The 17,403-nt window shown below is 56.8% G+C and overlaps 1 protein-coding gene across 2 annotated transcripts in view; it reads left to right on the forward strand.

Annotated features, from left to right (window-relative positions):
- The window catches only part of ABCC6 (ATP binding cassette subfamily C member 6), a 56,954-nt gene that overhangs the window by 13,193 nt on the left and 26,358 nt on the right, over positions 1-17,403 (forward strand). For both annotated transcript variants that reach the window (XM_070566662.1, XM_070566663.1), the window contains exons 8-17: positions 1,102-1,305; positions 2,530-2,707; positions 5,295-5,456; positions 8,046-8,138; positions 9,965-10,168; positions 11,576-11,722; positions 13,030-13,117; positions 14,311-14,386; positions 15,383-15,509; positions 15,699-15,875. In XM_070566662.1, coding sequence (XP_070422763.1) covers positions 1,102-1,305; positions 2,530-2,707; positions 5,295-5,456; positions 8,046-8,138; positions 9,965-10,168; positions 11,576-11,722; positions 13,030-13,117; positions 14,311-14,386; positions 15,383-15,509; positions 15,699-15,875 — 1,456 coding nt within the window. The remainder of the gene's footprint in view (positions 1-1,101; positions 1,306-2,529; positions 2,708-5,294; positions 5,457-8,045; positions 8,139-9,964; positions 10,169-11,575; positions 11,723-13,029; positions 13,118-14,310; positions 14,387-15,382; positions 15,510-15,698; positions 15,876-17,403) is intronic.

Here is a 17,403-nt window from a genome sequence, read left to right on the forward strand (position 1 = left end):
TCGCTGCCAGTGTCTCCCTGTGGCTGAGGACCAACCTGCCCCCTGCCTCTCCCCCACCTCCTCTCCCTCCCTCACCTTGGCTCTCCCTGCGGCCCCTGGTTATGACCAAGGCCAGTGATCTTCGATCTTCGGCATCAAGGCTGCCTGAGCTTCTGCCTGTGGTTTAATCCAGACCGGAAGTGCCAGGCCCACAGACATCAGCTGTGATTCTAAACGAGTTCTAAACCGGTTCAGAACCACCTAAGGGCTGGCCAGTTGTGGAAACCGAGGAAGGGGGAGCATCCGAACGGATCAAAAAGGGCCTGGGCTCCGCAGGCTGAGAGTTGGGATCAGACGGCAGTTCTCTGACTTCTCAGCTCTGTGCCTTTGGACACGGCCACCTCAGAGCCTGAGTGTCCTCGTCTGTGAAATGGGAACAGCCCTAGGCTTGCCGGGCTCTTAGCGCTAAGGGGGACCTGGTACACAGAAGGTGCTCAATGCGTGTGCATTCCCATCGCCTCCGTGAGGCCTTAGGGCCCCACCCCATCCCTCCCCTGGCTGGCTGTCTCATAATAAGGGGGTCTTCTGGAGGACAGGGAAGAAGAGGTGAGGGAGCGAGGCCGGCTGCATGCCCACCCACCCCGCTTGCTGGGAAAATACCCCTGGAACGCCTGGTCCTGCTGCCGGCGGCTCCGAGGCCACCTCCGCGGATGCTGAAAAGGATGTGCGAGTCCATTCAGCTGCCATAACAAAATGGCACAGCCGGGGGGGGGCTTATGAACAACGGAAATGTGTTGCTCACAGCGCTGGAGGCTGGCAGTCCAAGATCAAGACGCCAGCAGATTCGGTGTCTGGGGAGGGCCGGCTCCCTGGCTCTTAGGCGGCCGTCTTCTCACTGTGTCCCCACGTGGTGGAAGGCGGAGGGAGCTCTCTGGGGTCCCTTTCATAAGGACACTAATCCCGCTCCTGAGGGCCCCACCCTCATGATCTAGTCACCTCCCAAAGGCCCCGCCCCAATATCGTCGTGTTGGGGGTTGGTTTCAAGGTGAATTCAGGGGAAGGGGGGACACGAACATTTAGTCTATTGCAAGGGCCCAGAGCCGGCTTCTCCTCTCCCCCAAGGCACGCCAAGGCAGGAGAGTCTCAAAGGAGAGGAGGCCGTGGCCTGGAGGACCCCGAGACGGAGCCCTTCCTGCAGCGAGAAGGGAGCCAGAGGGGCCCCCTGCTGAGGGCCATCTGCCGGGTGTTCTGCCCCACCTTCCTCCTGGGGACCCTCAGCCTGATCATCAGTGACGTCTTCAGGTTCGCTGTCCCCAAGCTCCTCAGGTGAGTTCAGGCCTTGAGTGCCTTGCTAAGTGAGACCAGTGGGCCCTTCATGGCGCCCTTCCAGGGCCAGGGGGCCTTCAGCCCTCTTTCTGCCTCTGCCTAGGTCTCTGCCGCTCCGGGCCCTGGGGGATGGGTGAAAGGGGCACTGAGGAGGGACAAATATCAATGAGAAAGCAGCCGACCTCAGGGAGGGAAAATGAGTGAACTCTAACGTGGCCGTATCAGTTAGCGTTTGCTGTGTAACAAAACATCCCGAAAGCAGAGGGCTTAACGTCATGTATTTGCTTATGAGAATGTGGGTCAGCAATTCGGGCCAGGCTCAGCCGGGCGGTCCTTCTCTTCTTGGCCGGATTCGCTCGTGCATCGGCAGTCAGCTGCAGAGATGGCTGGAGCCTGGCCGGTCCGAGATAGTCTCAGCTGGGACAGCTTGTCTCCACTCCACGTGGTCTCTTATCCTCCAAAAGGCGAGCTCTGGCTTGTTCACGTGGCCGCGTGACAGGGGTCGGAGACAAACAGCACCAGCTGCGTTTTCTCTTGAGGCCCCGGGCTCGGAGCTGGCACGGTGTCACTTCCACCACGTTGTGTTGGCCGAAGCTGGTTCCACCGCCAGCCCGGATCCAAGGGGCGGTGTATTCGTTTGCGAGGGTCGCTGAAACAAAGTAGTGCAGACTCGGGGCGGCTTAACCGACAGAAAGGTGCTTTCTCACGGTTCTGGAGGCTGCAAGTCCCAGATCAAGGTGGCTTTCTTCCGAGCCCTCTCTCAGCTCTTTGTGTCCCCACACGGGCTTTCCTCTGTGCCCGTGCACCCCTGGTGCCTTCTCGGGTGCCCAAATTTCCTCTTACAGGACACCAATCCGACAGGACTAGGGTCCCACCTTCACGGCGCCATTTTAACCTTATCACCTCTTCAAAGGCCCCCTCTCCAAACACGGTGGCACTCTGAGGCACTGGGGTTAGGACCTTGACATTTGAATTTTGTGGGGACGCCCTTCAGCCCGGCACCGGGGAGGATAAAAACTCCACATCTTGGCTGGAGGAGCCACAAGTCACATCGAAAGTGAGCGAGGACAGCGGGGGAAATCGTCACAGCCATTTTTTGCAAAAAAAAACAAAAACAAAAGCTACCACAATGTCCGACCCTCCAGCCCCGGCCAGGCGTGGACAAGGGAAGACCCTGGGTGCCTTCTCTCATCAGCTGTCCCTTCTCCCTCTGTCTCCCGCAAGCCTTTTTCTGGAATTTATCGGCGACCCCCACACCCCGGCCTGGAAGGGCTTTCTCCTGGCGGCACTGATGTTCCTCTCCGCCTGCCTGCAAACGCTGTTTGAGCAGCAGTGCATGTACAGACTCAAGGTACTGCAGATGAGGCTGCGAACGGCCCTCACTGGCCTGGTGTACAGAAAGGTGAGCCCCAGGGGGTAAGCGTGGGGCTTTCCCCTCGCTCCATCCTGCCCTGATTTACATACAAATGTTGCAGCCAGGAAGGAAAACCTCACTGACCTGTTAGTATCATCTGTGCCTGAAAACACTCTCATTCATTACTTTGCTATAGCATGGGCACTACACTCTCACCTCCTTGGTTATTTCCATAAGGCCCTGTGTGATCTGACCCTGGGATCTTCCCAACCTCATCACGTCATATGCCTTCTCTCTTCCTCACCGCCCTCCAGCCACAGACATGCCAGGCACCCTCAAACACACCAGGCACCCTCCCACCTCAGGGCCTTTGCACTTGCTGTTCCCACTGCCCAGACATCCTTTCCACTCCTCTTCATGTAGTTACCTTCCACTCATGCCCCGTGAGTATAAAGGTGAACCTGCAGGCTGTGTGGAAATCAGATAAAGGTGGACTGTCAGCTGTGTTACCAGGCAACACGGCTCCCAGGAAAAATGCCCCCTGACCTGCTGGTAAATTGCATCTGGGCGGCTAGTGAACCGTGAACACCTGGCGGGAAGTCATAGCTTTGGCTTCCCTCTGTACAGGGACTCTTGTCCCCTCAGGGGACCCCGGAGGTGACCCCATGAGACTGCTGCTGTAAGAGAGGTTGGCTCCTGTGGGGTCTGGAGTATCTGAGCCAGGGCCCTCCAGCCCCGAGGGGGACAAAGGGAACAGCTCATGCGTGTGGCCACACGGACAGCCCTGGCACTGCCCTGCCTGCTGTCCCCAGAGGAGGCCGCTGGAGCTGGGTGTGGCCTGTCCAGTCTCGCGAGTCCAAATCTTGAGTCGAGGCTGACGGGAAGATGGCCTGAGGCCTCTGCTCTTCCCACTCCCTCCTTAGGGACGCCTCCTTCCTCTGATGAGGTCAGACCCCCCCGTTCCACCCTCTGGGCTGCTTCTGTATTAACCGTGTCTTTTTATTGTCCGCATCTGGTGCGTTGACAACTGGGGCCTTGCTGACACTGGAGGGACCGCCGGTTCCTAGAGATAGCAGATGACGCACCTAGAGCACAGCCTTCCTACGCCAACCCACCACTCCGGAGCTCACACCCCCAAGCGCCCCCTTTATGGCTCTCACACTCCAGGCCGCTGTCCCGGGCCCTGATCACCCCAGGGTGGGTGCCAGACCACCCGGCACAGCCCCAGAGCCTGCTGAAATGATTGACACTGGCCGATCCTGAACCTGCCGGACCCTTCCTTCCTGTGAAAAACCGCAGCACAGGCTCTTGCCCATGGTCCCCCCTCCCCCACCTCTGACGGACCCTGGTGCTTCTCCACGTGGCCCCCTGTGGCATGGAGGGCCCCTCCTCTTAGATCTGTGAGTTTAAGAGCTATCTTGTCAATGACAGTCGTCTCCTGATCTGTTGGCCTTGACATACTCCTTCCCTGTCCATGTCGTAGATGAAGGGTTGCAAGTAGAACTTTGCACTCCGCGGGCTGGGAGGGGTCCACTGTGACCCCAGAGTCAGGGCAGATTTGGGTCTGCCAGAGAACCAGGTGGGTGTCTGAGAGGCACATTAATGCCCACAGGGGTCAATCTAACACCCCATCTGGCCCAAGTCATGCCTTAGTCATACTGGATTCCAATCCTGGCCTAGCCACTTGCAAGCCCTCTTTTTTTTTTTTTTAAGATTGGCCCTGAGCTAACATTTGTTGCCAATCTTCCTTTTCTTCTTCTTCTTCTTCTTCTCCCCAAAGCCCTCCAGTACATAGTTGCATATTTTTAGTCGTGGGTCCTGCTAGTTGTGGCATGTGGGATGCCACCTCAGCATGGCCTGATGAGCAGTGCCACGTCCGTGCCCAGGATCCGAACCAGCGAAACCCTGGGCCACCGAAGCGGAATGCAAGAACGTAACGACTCTGCCACGGGGCCGGCCCCACTTCCAAGCCCTCTGACTTTGGGCATGTTGGTCAATTTCTCTGTGCCTCAGTTTCCTGAGCTGTAAAATGGGGTTGGTAATGGTGCATTTCATTGATTCTAGTCTCACTTTTCTTTCTTGCTTTTTCACCGCTTCTGAAATCAAGATGTGTCTTGCAGGTCTTACTTAATCGGCGTTGATTTTTTTCCTTAGCGATACAAAAATAGAGAGCATTTTCTCCGCGGCGTTTTGGGTTGAATGAACTACGGCAGTGCCTGCTCCATGCCAGAGAGCCATGAGCCTGTGGGTTTAGCCCAGTGGCTGGGACACAGTTAGCACTCAGCAGAGGACCACCATTCTTGTCAGGAATCCAAGGTTTTTATGCTTTGTGTTGTTAATGATTATTGCTCCCATGCTGTAGGATTTCAGAGTATTTACGGATCTGTCATCTCGGTGGATTCTCACAACGGCCCTGGGAGGCTGGCTCAGGAGATTCGACGAGCCCACTTTACAGACACGTGAACTGAGGCTCCAATGATAAAGAGAACTGGACATACCAGCAAGGGCAGCCCAGCTCAGAGCCAGGCCTGCTGGGTTGCTGTGCTCTTGCTCAGTCCACACCATGAACCTCCGTGCCTGCCCCACGCCCCATCCTTCCTTCCAACTCGGGTCTCGTTCCTCCTGCCCCGCCCAGGTCCTGGCTCTGTCCAGCGGCTCCAGAAAGGCCAGCGCGGTGGGGGACGTGGTGAACCTGGTGTCCGTGGACGTGCAGCGGCTGACGGAGAGCGTCATCTACCTGAACGGGCTGTGGCTGCCGCTTGTCTGGATCGTTGTCTGCTTTGTCTACCTGTGGCAGGTGAGCTGGGGCAGAGGGAGACGGATTTGAGCTGAGTCTTCTCTCCCTCCGCCCCCTCTGTCTTTCCTGAATCTGGTCTTCATCTTCGCACTGACCGCTGATACGATGGGCAAAGTCTTGGTCAAGGATGGCCCTCGCTTGACCTGGGGCAAGATGCTCACCCTCGCTGGGCCTCGCTTTCCTCATCTATAAAATGATGATGCTGATGATGATGACACTGACACTTCTCGGCTGTGATATCAGGGTACCACGTAGGTACTCTTTACCACGTAGGTAAAGAGAACACTGGAGGGGCAAGAATTTGCTACCTAGTTTTTCAAAAGGCATAAAGTGGCCATGTGGCCAAAAAAAAAAAAAAGAAAAATCAGAGCTTTTCCTGACTTCCTCACATCTACTTTGTGATGTAGGATTTTTTTTTTTTTAATTAAAAGCACAGACTTGGCAGTGGGACGGACTGGGTTCAGACGTTGCTTTTACCACCACTTGCAAGTTGTAAAACCTGGCACAAGTAGCTTAGCCTCCCTGTGGCTCATTTCCCCATCTGTGAGGTGAGGATGGTAATGAACAAGGGTGCCCCCGCCGGCCTTGAGGTGTGAAATGTGCTGGTACTTGTGAAGCACTTAGATGGGTGTGGCACACAGTGGGACTTTGTAAGTATTTGCTGTGTGGTTAATTACATACCCGGGCGGGACAGTTCCTCTGAAGATCTTATTCCATCTCTGCTCCCGGCGTCAGTGCCAGGCTCCATAACTTTTCCGTAAAGGACCAGATCGTAACTGTTGTAGATATTGGGGACCACACGATCTCTTTCAGAACTACTCAGCTGTGCTCTTCTGGTGCAAAAGCGGCCGCAGACAACACTGATCCCATCGGCATGGCGGTGTTGCAAGAAAACTATTTATGGACACTGAATTTTACGTAACTTTCCCACGTCCTGAAATAGTCTTCTCCTTTTGATTGTCTTCAACCATTTGAAAACGCAAAAAGCCATTAGTAATTTTGGTACAGCTTGCGGGCTGTGCAAGAAAAGGAGGAGGGATCCGGCCACGTGCCACGGTTCGCAGGCCCCTGGGGGGGAGTGTCCACGGCTTATGGATTCTGAGCCAGTGTGGCAGCCTCTAAAATGCCACCTGGTGCGTGTTATCATCGTTGTTGCCCCTCTCCTGCCTCCATGCACCCTGTAGGACACGGGGCCAGGACCCTTTCTGACTCGAGACCTTGTATTCTAGGGCCTGGCATGCCTTAAGTACTCAGAAAGGACAGTAAGGCGCTTCAGACAGGTCCTGACCTGCGGTCCAGAAACGTAGCTGTTATTGCTAGGGAGAGAGGGAGGGCTCGTTGGAAAATTCAGGGCATCAAGCCCGCAGTCTCAGGACTAGAGCGAATCTGCAGACGACACACCCATCAAGTTCCCTGCCTCTTGGCAGATGGTCCCTAACCTCAGAGGGTCACCCTGAGCTCCTGGTTAAGGAGAGGGGGCCTCGGGGTTGCTACAGTCAGCATTTGTAGAATTTTCGCTAAAGGATACCAGTTTTGCAGAGAGTTTAACCTTCGATTCACATTTCTTTGAGTATTTTCCCCACTCTGGCTGGGATGGGCTGGCATTTGCCTTCTGGGCACTTCTCCATCCAGCCACTGGGAGACGCCCTTGCTGCATAAATGAAACTGGCTCGCTGGGTTATCAAGGAGATAAGAAAACTGTTCTTAGGGGCTGAGGGGGGAAACTGAGGCCCACAGCCTGGGGAGAGGGGTGGGGCTGGTCTCGAGAATGGGCCCAAATAACCTCAGGAGGAGTCTCCAAAAGTCACAGGCACTTAAAAATCCTTTATTCCCTCCCACACCTGCAGATTTTCCAGACAAACCACAGCCAAGAGGGAACACACTGTCCGAAAGTCACACAGCTGGGGCGTGGATGGGCTGCCAGACAAAACACAGGATTCCAGTTAAATATGAATTTCAGATAAATGGAGTATTGCATGGGACATACTTACCCTAAAAACTTATCTGAAAGCCAGATTTACCTGGGCTGGTGTCCTAGAGGTTTCTTTGCTAAATCTGGCAGCCCGTGGGGGTGAAATGAGGACCGGGGTGGTCGTCGATTGTATGACACGGGCACTCACGATAGGCTGTGGGACAGCTCTGTTTCCGTTTAACAGAGGAGGAAACTGCCGCTTAGGGAGGGTGAGTAACTGCCTGAGGCCACACTAGGGGGTGTCAGAGCTGGGATTTGAACCCAGATCCTGAGTCCAGACGTCCGGCTCCACCATTCCAGCCAGGCACACCTCCCTTGCCCGGCCATCTAGAAGCACAACCTGTGTTGAATATTCCCCCCACCCCCCGCCCACATCCTGTGAGCTGCATCCTTCCCCTCCCGGATGCAGAAGGACTTGGTCCTCAGCAGGTGTCTCCTTCTGTGGACCCCCGTGAGTCCCGGTCTCTGTGACCCGGTGGCTGCCTTCCTCAGACTCTCTGACACCCCCGCTTAGGACCCAAGTCTGATCCCCTCTCACCAAGACTGACCAGATCCCTCGGGGTCTCCAGCTGGGCTCCCGGAGGCATCTTGTGACATCCTGTCCCTTCTGTGTCCAGCTTCTAGGACCCTCTGCCCTCACTGCCATTGCTGTCTTCCTGAGCCTCCTCCCTCTGAACTTCTTCATCAGCAAGAAGAGGAACCACCATCAGGTTTGACATTCGGGAGAAGGGACACGCCAGGCGGGAGGTTGGGAAGGCGGCCTGCAGGTGCTGGGACCGGGCGCCGGTACAGGGAGGCAAGGAAGGGAGAGATGGGGCAGGCAGAGTTGGGGGGGAGAGATGGGGAGGGGAGAGGCGGGGAGGGGAGAGATGAGGAGGGGAGAAGGGGTAAGGGGAGAGATGGGGGCAGAGGTAGAAAGGGGAGAAGTGGGGAGGGGAGAGATGGGGAGGGCAGAGGTGGGGAGGGGAGGGATGAGGAGGGGAGAGGTGGGGAGGGCAGAGGCAGGCAGGGGAGAGATAGGGAGGGGAGAGGTGGGAAGGGGAGAGATGGGGGCAGAGGTAGGAAGAGGAGAGGCGGGGAGGAGAGAGATGGGGAGGGCAGAGATAGGAGGAGAGAGGCGGGGTGGGCAGAGATGAGAGGGCAGAAGTGTAGCCGGCCTGGTTTTGCCCAGGCCCAGCAGTGGTGGGAGCCTTTCCCATCACTCAGACCTGTGCCCCGCACGTCCCCCATCTCTGTGGATGGCAGCTCCATCTCTCCAGCGTCCAGGCCACAAACCAACCGTGGGTCAGCACGGTCGCCTCTCATTCTCACACCCCATCTGTCGGCAAATTTGGTTGACATCACCTTTGAAACGCATCCAGAATGTCGCCCTGAGCCCCCCGAGCCCCACTGTCTCTCACCTGGACCACTTCAGCGACCCCTTCACTGAGTCCTGCTTCTGCCCTCGCCCTGGCCCCATCCCTGCACACATCAGCCAGTGGGCACCTATGAAACCACATAGGTCATGTCCCTCTCTGCTCAGAACCGCCGTGGCTCGCGTGTCGCTCTGAGTCAGAGCCAAGCCTCTGCGGTGGACTCCTGGCCCCATCCCCTGCTCACTCGAGGCCTTTGCCCTGGCCGTTCCCTTTGCCCGGAACGCCCTGCCCCAGACCCCCGTCTCCCTCCCTGCCCTCCCTGAGCCTGGGCAGCCCCCTCGCCAGCCGCCCTGGGCACAGCAAGCACGCCCTCCCTCCACCTCCCCTAGCGTGTCCTCTGCCTGCGCACTTTCGTTCCAGAGTGCTGTCACTTGTCACCTGTCGTAGGGTGCACCTGGCTCTTCGTTTGTTCTCTCTCATTAGACGGAAAGGTTCCCAGAGCAAAGGATGCTGGGAACCAAGGAGTAAAGAAGGAGGGAGCGAGGGAGGGAGGGAGGTGGCTCTCGTGGAGCCTGTCTCTCCAGCCTCCTCTCTGGCCTCTAAGACATTCTCCATCCGGTGGCCCCTTGAGTGATGCCCCTCGTGGTGACACACGGTGGCCCCCACACTCCTCTGCTGACGTTCAGCGTGATCCAGCGCCTCTCCCCCTCTTAGCCCCAGCCCACACCCTCCTCTGAGTCACGCTGCCCCTCCGTCTTCCCCGCCCACCTCCATCCACCATTCAGCGCAGGCCCAGCACCTCCTCAGCATTTAAGACGTAGCTCAGGTGTCCCCTCCACCTCCAGGAAGCCTTCCTGACGGCCCCATGCCCAGGCTGGTTCAGGGACTCTCGTCTTCCCTTGCTTTCAGGGGCTTCCCTCCGTTATGTCGCGTCTCCGCCACCCGCGATGAGGGCGGAAACAGGAGGACCGGAGGAAGGAGCCTCCTGCAGTGGTCCAGGCACGAGATGGCAGTGGCTCGGGCCAGGACTGTGGGGACAGAGATGCTGAGAGGCGCACAGCTTGGCACCTGGTTTGGGGACAGAATCATCAGGATTTGCTGGTGGTGGGGTGTGGCGGTTGCACGGAAGGAGATTTCCAGACTCATCCCCGCCCTCTCCTCTCCTCTCCCCTCTGTCCCAGGCAGAGCAGATGAGGCGGAAGGACTCCCGGGCACGGCTCACTAGCTGCATCCTCAGGCACGTGAGGACGGTCAAGTCTCACGGCTGGGAGGGCGCCTTCCTGAAGAGAGTCCTGCGCATCCGGGGCCAGGAGCTGGGCGCCTTGAGGACATCCAGCCTCCTCTTCTCCGTGTCTCTGGTGTCCTTCCAAGTGTCCACGTTTCTGGTGACGTCACTCTGGTCTCCCTGCAGAGCATGGACTGCGGGAGGGAGTCCTGGGCGGGAATGAGGCAGGCGGAGCCCCCCACATCCTGGAGACCGGGATCTTAGCAGACCACCCTGGGCATCGAAACGTCCCTCCCCGGATCCTGCTGTCTCTCGGGGGTCCTTGCTTTCTGCTGAGTTAGCTCATCCATCAAACCGCTCCCCCGAAGTGGCTGAGAAGGTCTGTCGTCCTTCTGAAAGCTCCGAGCGGCTGGAACTTCTGCTTCTGTGGGCGTGGGGAGGAGGTGACGGGTCAGGAAGCTGCCGACGTAAACCCCCAGGTCCACCTGACCCCGGCTGGCAAATGGCTACGGGACCCCCACCCCATGCAGTGTCTGTCCCACTCTTCTCAGATCTGTTTCATAAATTGCTGCTGGAATCGCCTTGGTAAAGTGCAGCTTCGACTTCGGTCACGTGGCTGCAAACAAACCTACAATGACCCCCCCACCGCTCTCAGACTAAAATCCAAACTCTTGGGGTCAGCCCAGGGGCGCAGCGGTTAAGTGCGCATGTTCCCTTTCTCAGTGGCCTGGGGTTCGCTGGTTCAGATCCCGGGTGCGGACATGGCACTGCTTGGCATGCCATGCTGTGGTAGGCATCCCACATATAAAGTAGAGGAAAATGGGCATGGATGTTAGCTCAGGGCCAATCTTCCTCAGCAAAAAAAAAAAAAAAAAAAAAATCCAAACTTCATAAGACATTCAGGGCTGGCAACAACTGGGCCTTATTAAACCACTGTTTCCAGAAGGATTTAGAACTCCAGAGGCCGTCTGCTGCCACCACCTCCATTAACACTCAGAACCACAAGTACCGTCACTTAGAATCATGAGGGCTCCCCAGATAGGGTCACTGGGTCACCATCACACCGAGTGACTATCACACGGAGTAACCATGACACCAAGCGACACCTAGAACCAGAACATCACCGACACCTAGAACTGAACCACCCCCTAGTGACATCTAGAAGCACAGATGCCACCAATACCCAGAACTCTCACGTGCTACTGAGACCCGTGACGTCAGCGTCATCTCCCACGGGATCCTACAACCCCAAGTCCCACCCGTGTCTAGAACCACAAAAAATGCTACCAAGATGAAAAAGTGTGGCATGCCAGAACCAACAGTTTCTGATACCTAGAATGAGGGCCACACACACAACTCCCCTCGTCAACACACTCGTGTTTTTTAAGAGAGCCTTCCATAGCTTTGTGCCCTAGGAACGAGGACTAGAGGTTAGCAGAATGTGGGGTGAGATCTGGATGGAGGGGAACCCATTCCAACATGGCGGCCTTGGCCACATGGGCCCCTGTGCCTGGACCTCCCCGGCCACGCTCACAGCTCATTGTCACCGCCCACGTGTCTCACCCAGGTCGCGCTGGTTGTGTTTGCTGTCCACACTCTGGTGGCCGAGGAGAATGCCATGGACGCCGAGAAAGCTTTTGTGACCCTCACAGTGCTCACCATCCTCAACAAGGCCCAGGCTTTCCTGCCCTTTTCCATCCACTGCGTGGTCCAGGTGAGGCAGCGGCGAGGGGCAGCCGTCTTGGAGGAGCCTTGCAGGAGTGGGGCAGGCAGTGCCCGGACTCTGTCCACCCACCACCAGCAGAGGAGGCGGGTGGGGCAGAGGAGGCAGCTAGAAAACGCCAGCAAACATCCTCGAATACACAGCCTCACTGCTCCAGCAATGCCACGTGCCAGAAGTCATTCGGTTCCCTGTTTATTCAAAGCAATTTTATTGTGTTTCTCTTCCTTTACTGTCTCTGTTCATACTGTGCCTCCTCAGTGGGATGAAACTCAGAGCACTGTTCCTAGCTGCACCATCCCTGTTTATATGGTCGCCTCTTTCGTTACCAAAGATGGGTTTGGGGTTGGGAGTGGAGCTGGTGCCCTCAGGTGGACAAAGTTTGGAATCATTCCTGATGGTGGCCTGATGGGTCCAGTTATGCTAATTAGGAGCGAGGAGGTGGGAGGTCACCACCACCATCATCCTCACCACGATCCTCACCACCGTCATTACCACCACGATCATCACCAACACAATCATCCCATTATCCTCACCACCACCATCATTACCACCATCATCACCACCACCGTCTTCACCACTACCATCACTACCACCATCATCCTCACCACCATCATCACTACAACCACCATCATTACCACCACCATCATCACCACCGTCATCACCAACACAATCATCCCATTATCCTCACCACCACCATCATTACCACCACCATCATCACCATCATCATCGCCACCACCATCACCACTACCATCACTACCACCATCATCCTCACCACCATCATCACAATCATTATCATCACCACCATCATCACCACCATCATCCTCACCACCATCATCAATACCACCATCATTATCACCACCACTATCACCACCACCATCATCATCACCACCACCACCATCACTACCACCATCACCCTCACCATCATCCTCACCACCACCATCATCTTTACCACCACCATTATTGCCATCACCATCGTCATCACCACCACCATCATCCTCACCACCATGACCACCACCATCATCACCACCATCACTACCACCATCATCCTCACCACCATCATCTTTACCACCATCATTATCACCACCATCATCATCACCATCATCACCACCACCATCATCATCACCACCTCCACGTGCGTCCTTTTCTGGGACCTAGACAGCTTTGTGCTAATGTCTTGTAAATGAGCAGGGCTTGCTAGACAGGAAGCTTTCCCCAGCATCTTGAGACACCTGACACGCAAAGTCCCAGTTCTTTTTTTGCTCTTCGGGCACGAGTAACCTGGGCTTTGGTTTCCCCAGGCGAAGGTGTCTTTTGACCGTCTGGCGGCCTTCCTCTGCCTGGAAGAAGTTGACGCTGAGGCCGTGGACTCAAGTCCCTCCAGATGCTGTGAGTGCAGAGTTCGGCAGGACGGGGTGTGTCAGGGAGGGATCTGGGGATCAGCGGGGCTCCCCCAGCCCACCACTGGAAAGCCAGGATCCCAGCTGGGGGGCTGCCAGCAACCAGACGGCACGTGCAGAGCATGCCCTCGCTGTATAACTTGGAAACTGGCACCGCGATGCTGCCTTCTGCCCATCCTGGAACAACTGCTCATTGAGCGCCTACTGTTTCTGCCCGCCCTGCAGCAACTACTCCCTGAGCACCTACTGTGTGCCACTCTGGGTGTCCAGCAGTGAACACTTTAACAGACCAGGTCGTTGTCCTCCTGCAGAAAGTCCAGCTAGAGATGAGCGTGGCAAAGTAAAATCGGAGAGATTACGGGCACCATCGTATGATGAGACCCGTCAAGTACGGATTCTCTGGGCTTCCCCGCTCTGCCCATCTATTTCTAACCATACACCTACGGGGCTGGTGACATCAACTGAACCGTTACAGAGGAAACACCGGCATGGCGGTTAAAAGCATAGCCTGTGATGTTGGGCTGCGTGGGTCCAAATTCTGGCCCCACCACCGACCCCAAGCTTGGTGACCTTGGCAAGCTATTAATCTCCCTGAGCCTCAGTGTGCCCATCTGGAGAATGGGCGTGATGACCTTTCCAGCACCTCTGCACAGGATTGTTGTGAAATGAGTTCGTTCAAGTACCGAACGGAGAGCAGGGCCCAGCACAGTCAGCGTTCAAGGAGGTTTAGTTATTATTATAACTATTATTAGAAAAAAACCCACAGAAGTCAGCACAGAGGCTTTTAAATAACCCAGAATTGGTGTCTCTGAGGCTACTCAAGGCTCTGTCCTGTTTTCAGCTGGGCACAGCTTGGTTCAACTGAATCTGTGTGATCCGGGCGTTCCATACCGGGTACTAGGTTCAAATCCCCGGCTGCCGCTCCCGGCTGGGTGGCCCTAGGCGGTTACTCCTCCCATCCAGGTCTCTGATCCACTCCCCACTGCCACTGCCAGGTGAGGCTGTGCGGGATTGTCCTGAGGGCCACCAGGAGACAGCGAGTCCCCAGCTCTCAGGAGCGGCTCAATTAATAGCATAGGGTCCTCAATGTCATGTGGGGGAGTTTCCTGCTGCCTCTGGGGGTCTGTCAGAGGAGGAGGCGGGCCGACAGCTTCTGGAGTAACTGGCTTTTGTGCCCTGTAGCGTCCGGAGAGACCTGCATCCGCGTGCACGATGGCACCTTTGCGTGGTCCCAGGAAGGCCCGCCCTGCCTGCACAGGTACAGAACGGCCTTCCCGTTGATGGGGGGAGATGCCAGAAACTCCTGCAGTGTGGTTTCCCAGCCTGGGGCTGGAGGGTGGGTTAGCCTGGGCTGGTTTCCACTGGGGACACCCCAGGACTGGCCCTGGCGGACAGAGCCTTGGGACGGCAGGAGCTGCTGTGGGTGGAGGAACGGGGTGTCTGAGCTTCCCCATCAGGGAGGGGACACCCTCTGCTCCCAAGCTGATGCCAGGGCAGGCCTGGCCAAGAAGAGCCCCGAAGCCCAGCCCTGCCAGCTGCACCCCCTCCTATCCCTCTTGTCTCACTCCCCAAGTCACTGTCATCTCCAGCCCCCCACTCTTTGGCTGGGCCTTTGTGACTGAAAACCCCATCCAATCCCAGAACTCCCTAAGAAGGGAAAGAAAATACTCTGGGGCGTTTCTGTTGGTTGTCATTCCCCCCACATCGTAGTATTTATTGAGTACTTGCTATGTGCCAGAGTCTGCTTGAGGCACTGGGAATAGAGGGAAGAAAACAGACAAGGGCTCTGTATCTTTAGGGCTGACATTCTGGTGAGAGGGATGCACAAACGAGAAATCAGGGTAAGGGGACAGAGGACAATGTCAAGGGACTGGCTTGTATAGTGAGAGAAGGCCTGGCATTTAAACAGGTTATAGTGAAGGGAGGGAATGAGCCTTGCAAATGTCTGAGAGAAGAGCTTTCTGGGCAGTAGGGACAGCAAGTGCAAAGGTCCTGAGGCAGGAACACACCTAGCTCGAGGTTCCTCAGCCTCGACACTGTCGACATTTGGGCTGGATAATTCTTCCTTGGGGGGCTGTCCTGTGCGTTGCAGGATATTTAACAGGACGTTCAGTATCTACCCACCGGAGTCAGGCAGCAACCCACCCCAGTCGTGACAACCAAAAATATCTCTAGACATTGTCAAATGACACTGAGGGGGCACAGCCACGGGCGGGGCTCTACCCAGGGACTCATTCCCATGCTGTGTCGCCAGGATAAACCTCACGGTGCCCCAGGGCTGTCTGCTGGCCGTGGTGGGTCCCGTGGGGGCAGGGAAGTCCTCCCTGCTCTCTGCCCTCCTCGGGGAACTGTCAAAGCTGGAGGGGTCTGTGAGCATCAAGGTGAGACCGCACCCCCTGCCTGTCTGCTACCATGCCCCCCCCCCCACTGTCCCAGCCAAGCTCCTCTCCCTTCACCCTCCCCTCCTTCCACCACCACCAAAAGCCCAATTCCCCCGCCTCCTCCAGAATCTCTCCCACCTCCGTCCTCGTGGGCCTCCCAATGGCCAGAGCGACCGACCTATGTTTTAGGGTCCCGTGGCTTACGTGCCCCAGGAGGCCTGGGTCCAGAACACGTCCGTGGTGGAGACCGTGTGCTTCAGGCAGGAGCTGGACCCGCCGTGGCTGGAGAGAGTCCTGGAGGCCTGCGCACTGTGGCCGGACGTGGGCAGCTTCCCTGCAGGGCTCCACACCCAAATTGGGGAGCAGGTGAGCCTTGGGGGGCCTTCTTGGGACAGGGAGGCATTGCAGTGGGGGGCCATTTGCTTCCCTGACCTGTGTGGGAGGGACAAAGGGGAGACGGGGCGACAGGGACATGGGGGAGAAAAAGGGCCCAGCTTAGGGCCAAGCACACAGTCGGTGCCTCATAATTGTTAATGAGTGAATGGTTGAAAATAGACACAAAGGCGGAGACGTGGCAGAGAACGGTGGGCTCTCTAACAACTCGGGGTGAGGGGACCTGGTATCCTGTGCTGCCCTGCCCTGCCTTTCTGGGTGACATTGGTCAAATGGCTTCCCCTCTCTGGGCCTCGCCAAAGGGTTAGAGCAGAGATGCCCAATAAACAGGATGTATGCGTCTGGAGCTACAGATCAGGCAGGGTCGGCAAACTGCGACCCGCAGGTCAAACCCGGCCCACCCTCTGTTTTTGTAAATAAAGCTTTATTGGGACACAGCCGTGCCGAGTCATTTACAGGTGGCCCACAGCTGCTTTTGCACCAGGGCAGAGATGAGCAGTTATGACGGAGACCGCGGGGCCCTGCAAAGCTTAAGATAGTTCCTCTTTGGCCCTTTACAGAAAAAGGCGGCTGACCCCTGGATTAGGGCATCAAGTAGAAATGCAGGGGTCAAAGTTCAGGAAATGGGGGAGGTTTCGGGAGAGGAGAGGGCCCAGGAAAGGGAGGTGCGCCCTCAGGGGCTGTGCCAGCCTCCAGGGCGGAGGGCGTGGCTTCGTGGAGGCCGAGGGAAAGGTGTTTCACAAGGAAGGGGGCGGCCGCTGCCCTCGCCGTCTGTCCAGCCGTGTCACATCCTAGACCAAACATGTGCTCCCCTGGAACCCCCTCCGCCCGCCGCCTGCCCGGTCCCCGTGATGGATGCTCCATCCTTCCGGAGCTCAGATCCAAACGCTGGGTGTGGTCCTTGATTCTTCTGTTCTTACACCCACATCTAATCTATCAGCAAATCCTCTCAGGTCCCCCTTCGAGGCAGACCAGAATGTTCTGGTCCCATCAGCCACCAACTGCCCCCTAAATGGCCACAGCAGCCCTTGGCCGCCCTCCTTGTTCCCGTCCTCACCCCTGAGAGGCTAATCCCAGCGCAGCAGCTACAAGGATTCCGTTCAAACACAGGTCTGACCACGTCCTTCCTCTGCTCCAAATCTTCCAGGGTCTTCCCGTTTCCCTCAGAGTCAAAGCCGAAACCCTGACCATCACTGACAAGGCCCCCACGATCAGGCCCCAGTTACCTCTCTGAGCCCATCTCCCATCATGCTCCCCCTTTCCCGCTTCACTCCAGCCGCGTGGATTTCCGCCATGTTCCTTGAACGCCCAAGCACGCTCCCACCACAGGGCCTTTGCACCTGCTGTTCTCTCTGCATGTCAGGCTCTTTCTCAGGAGTCCACAAGGTGCACCTCTCACTTGTGTCAGGTCTCAACTCAAATGTCACCTTAGTGGAGTGGCCTTCCTTGCCCGCCTTTGCCAGCACAGCTACCCTGCTCCCTCAGCATACCCTCCACCCTT

The sequence above is a fragment of the Equus przewalskii genome, chromosome 12 (genome assembly GCF_037783145.1).
Source record: "Equus przewalskii isolate Varuska chromosome 12, EquPr2, whole genome shotgun sequence".
Lineage (NCBI taxonomy): Eukaryota > Metazoa > Chordata > Mammalia > Perissodactyla > Equidae > Equus > Equus przewalskii.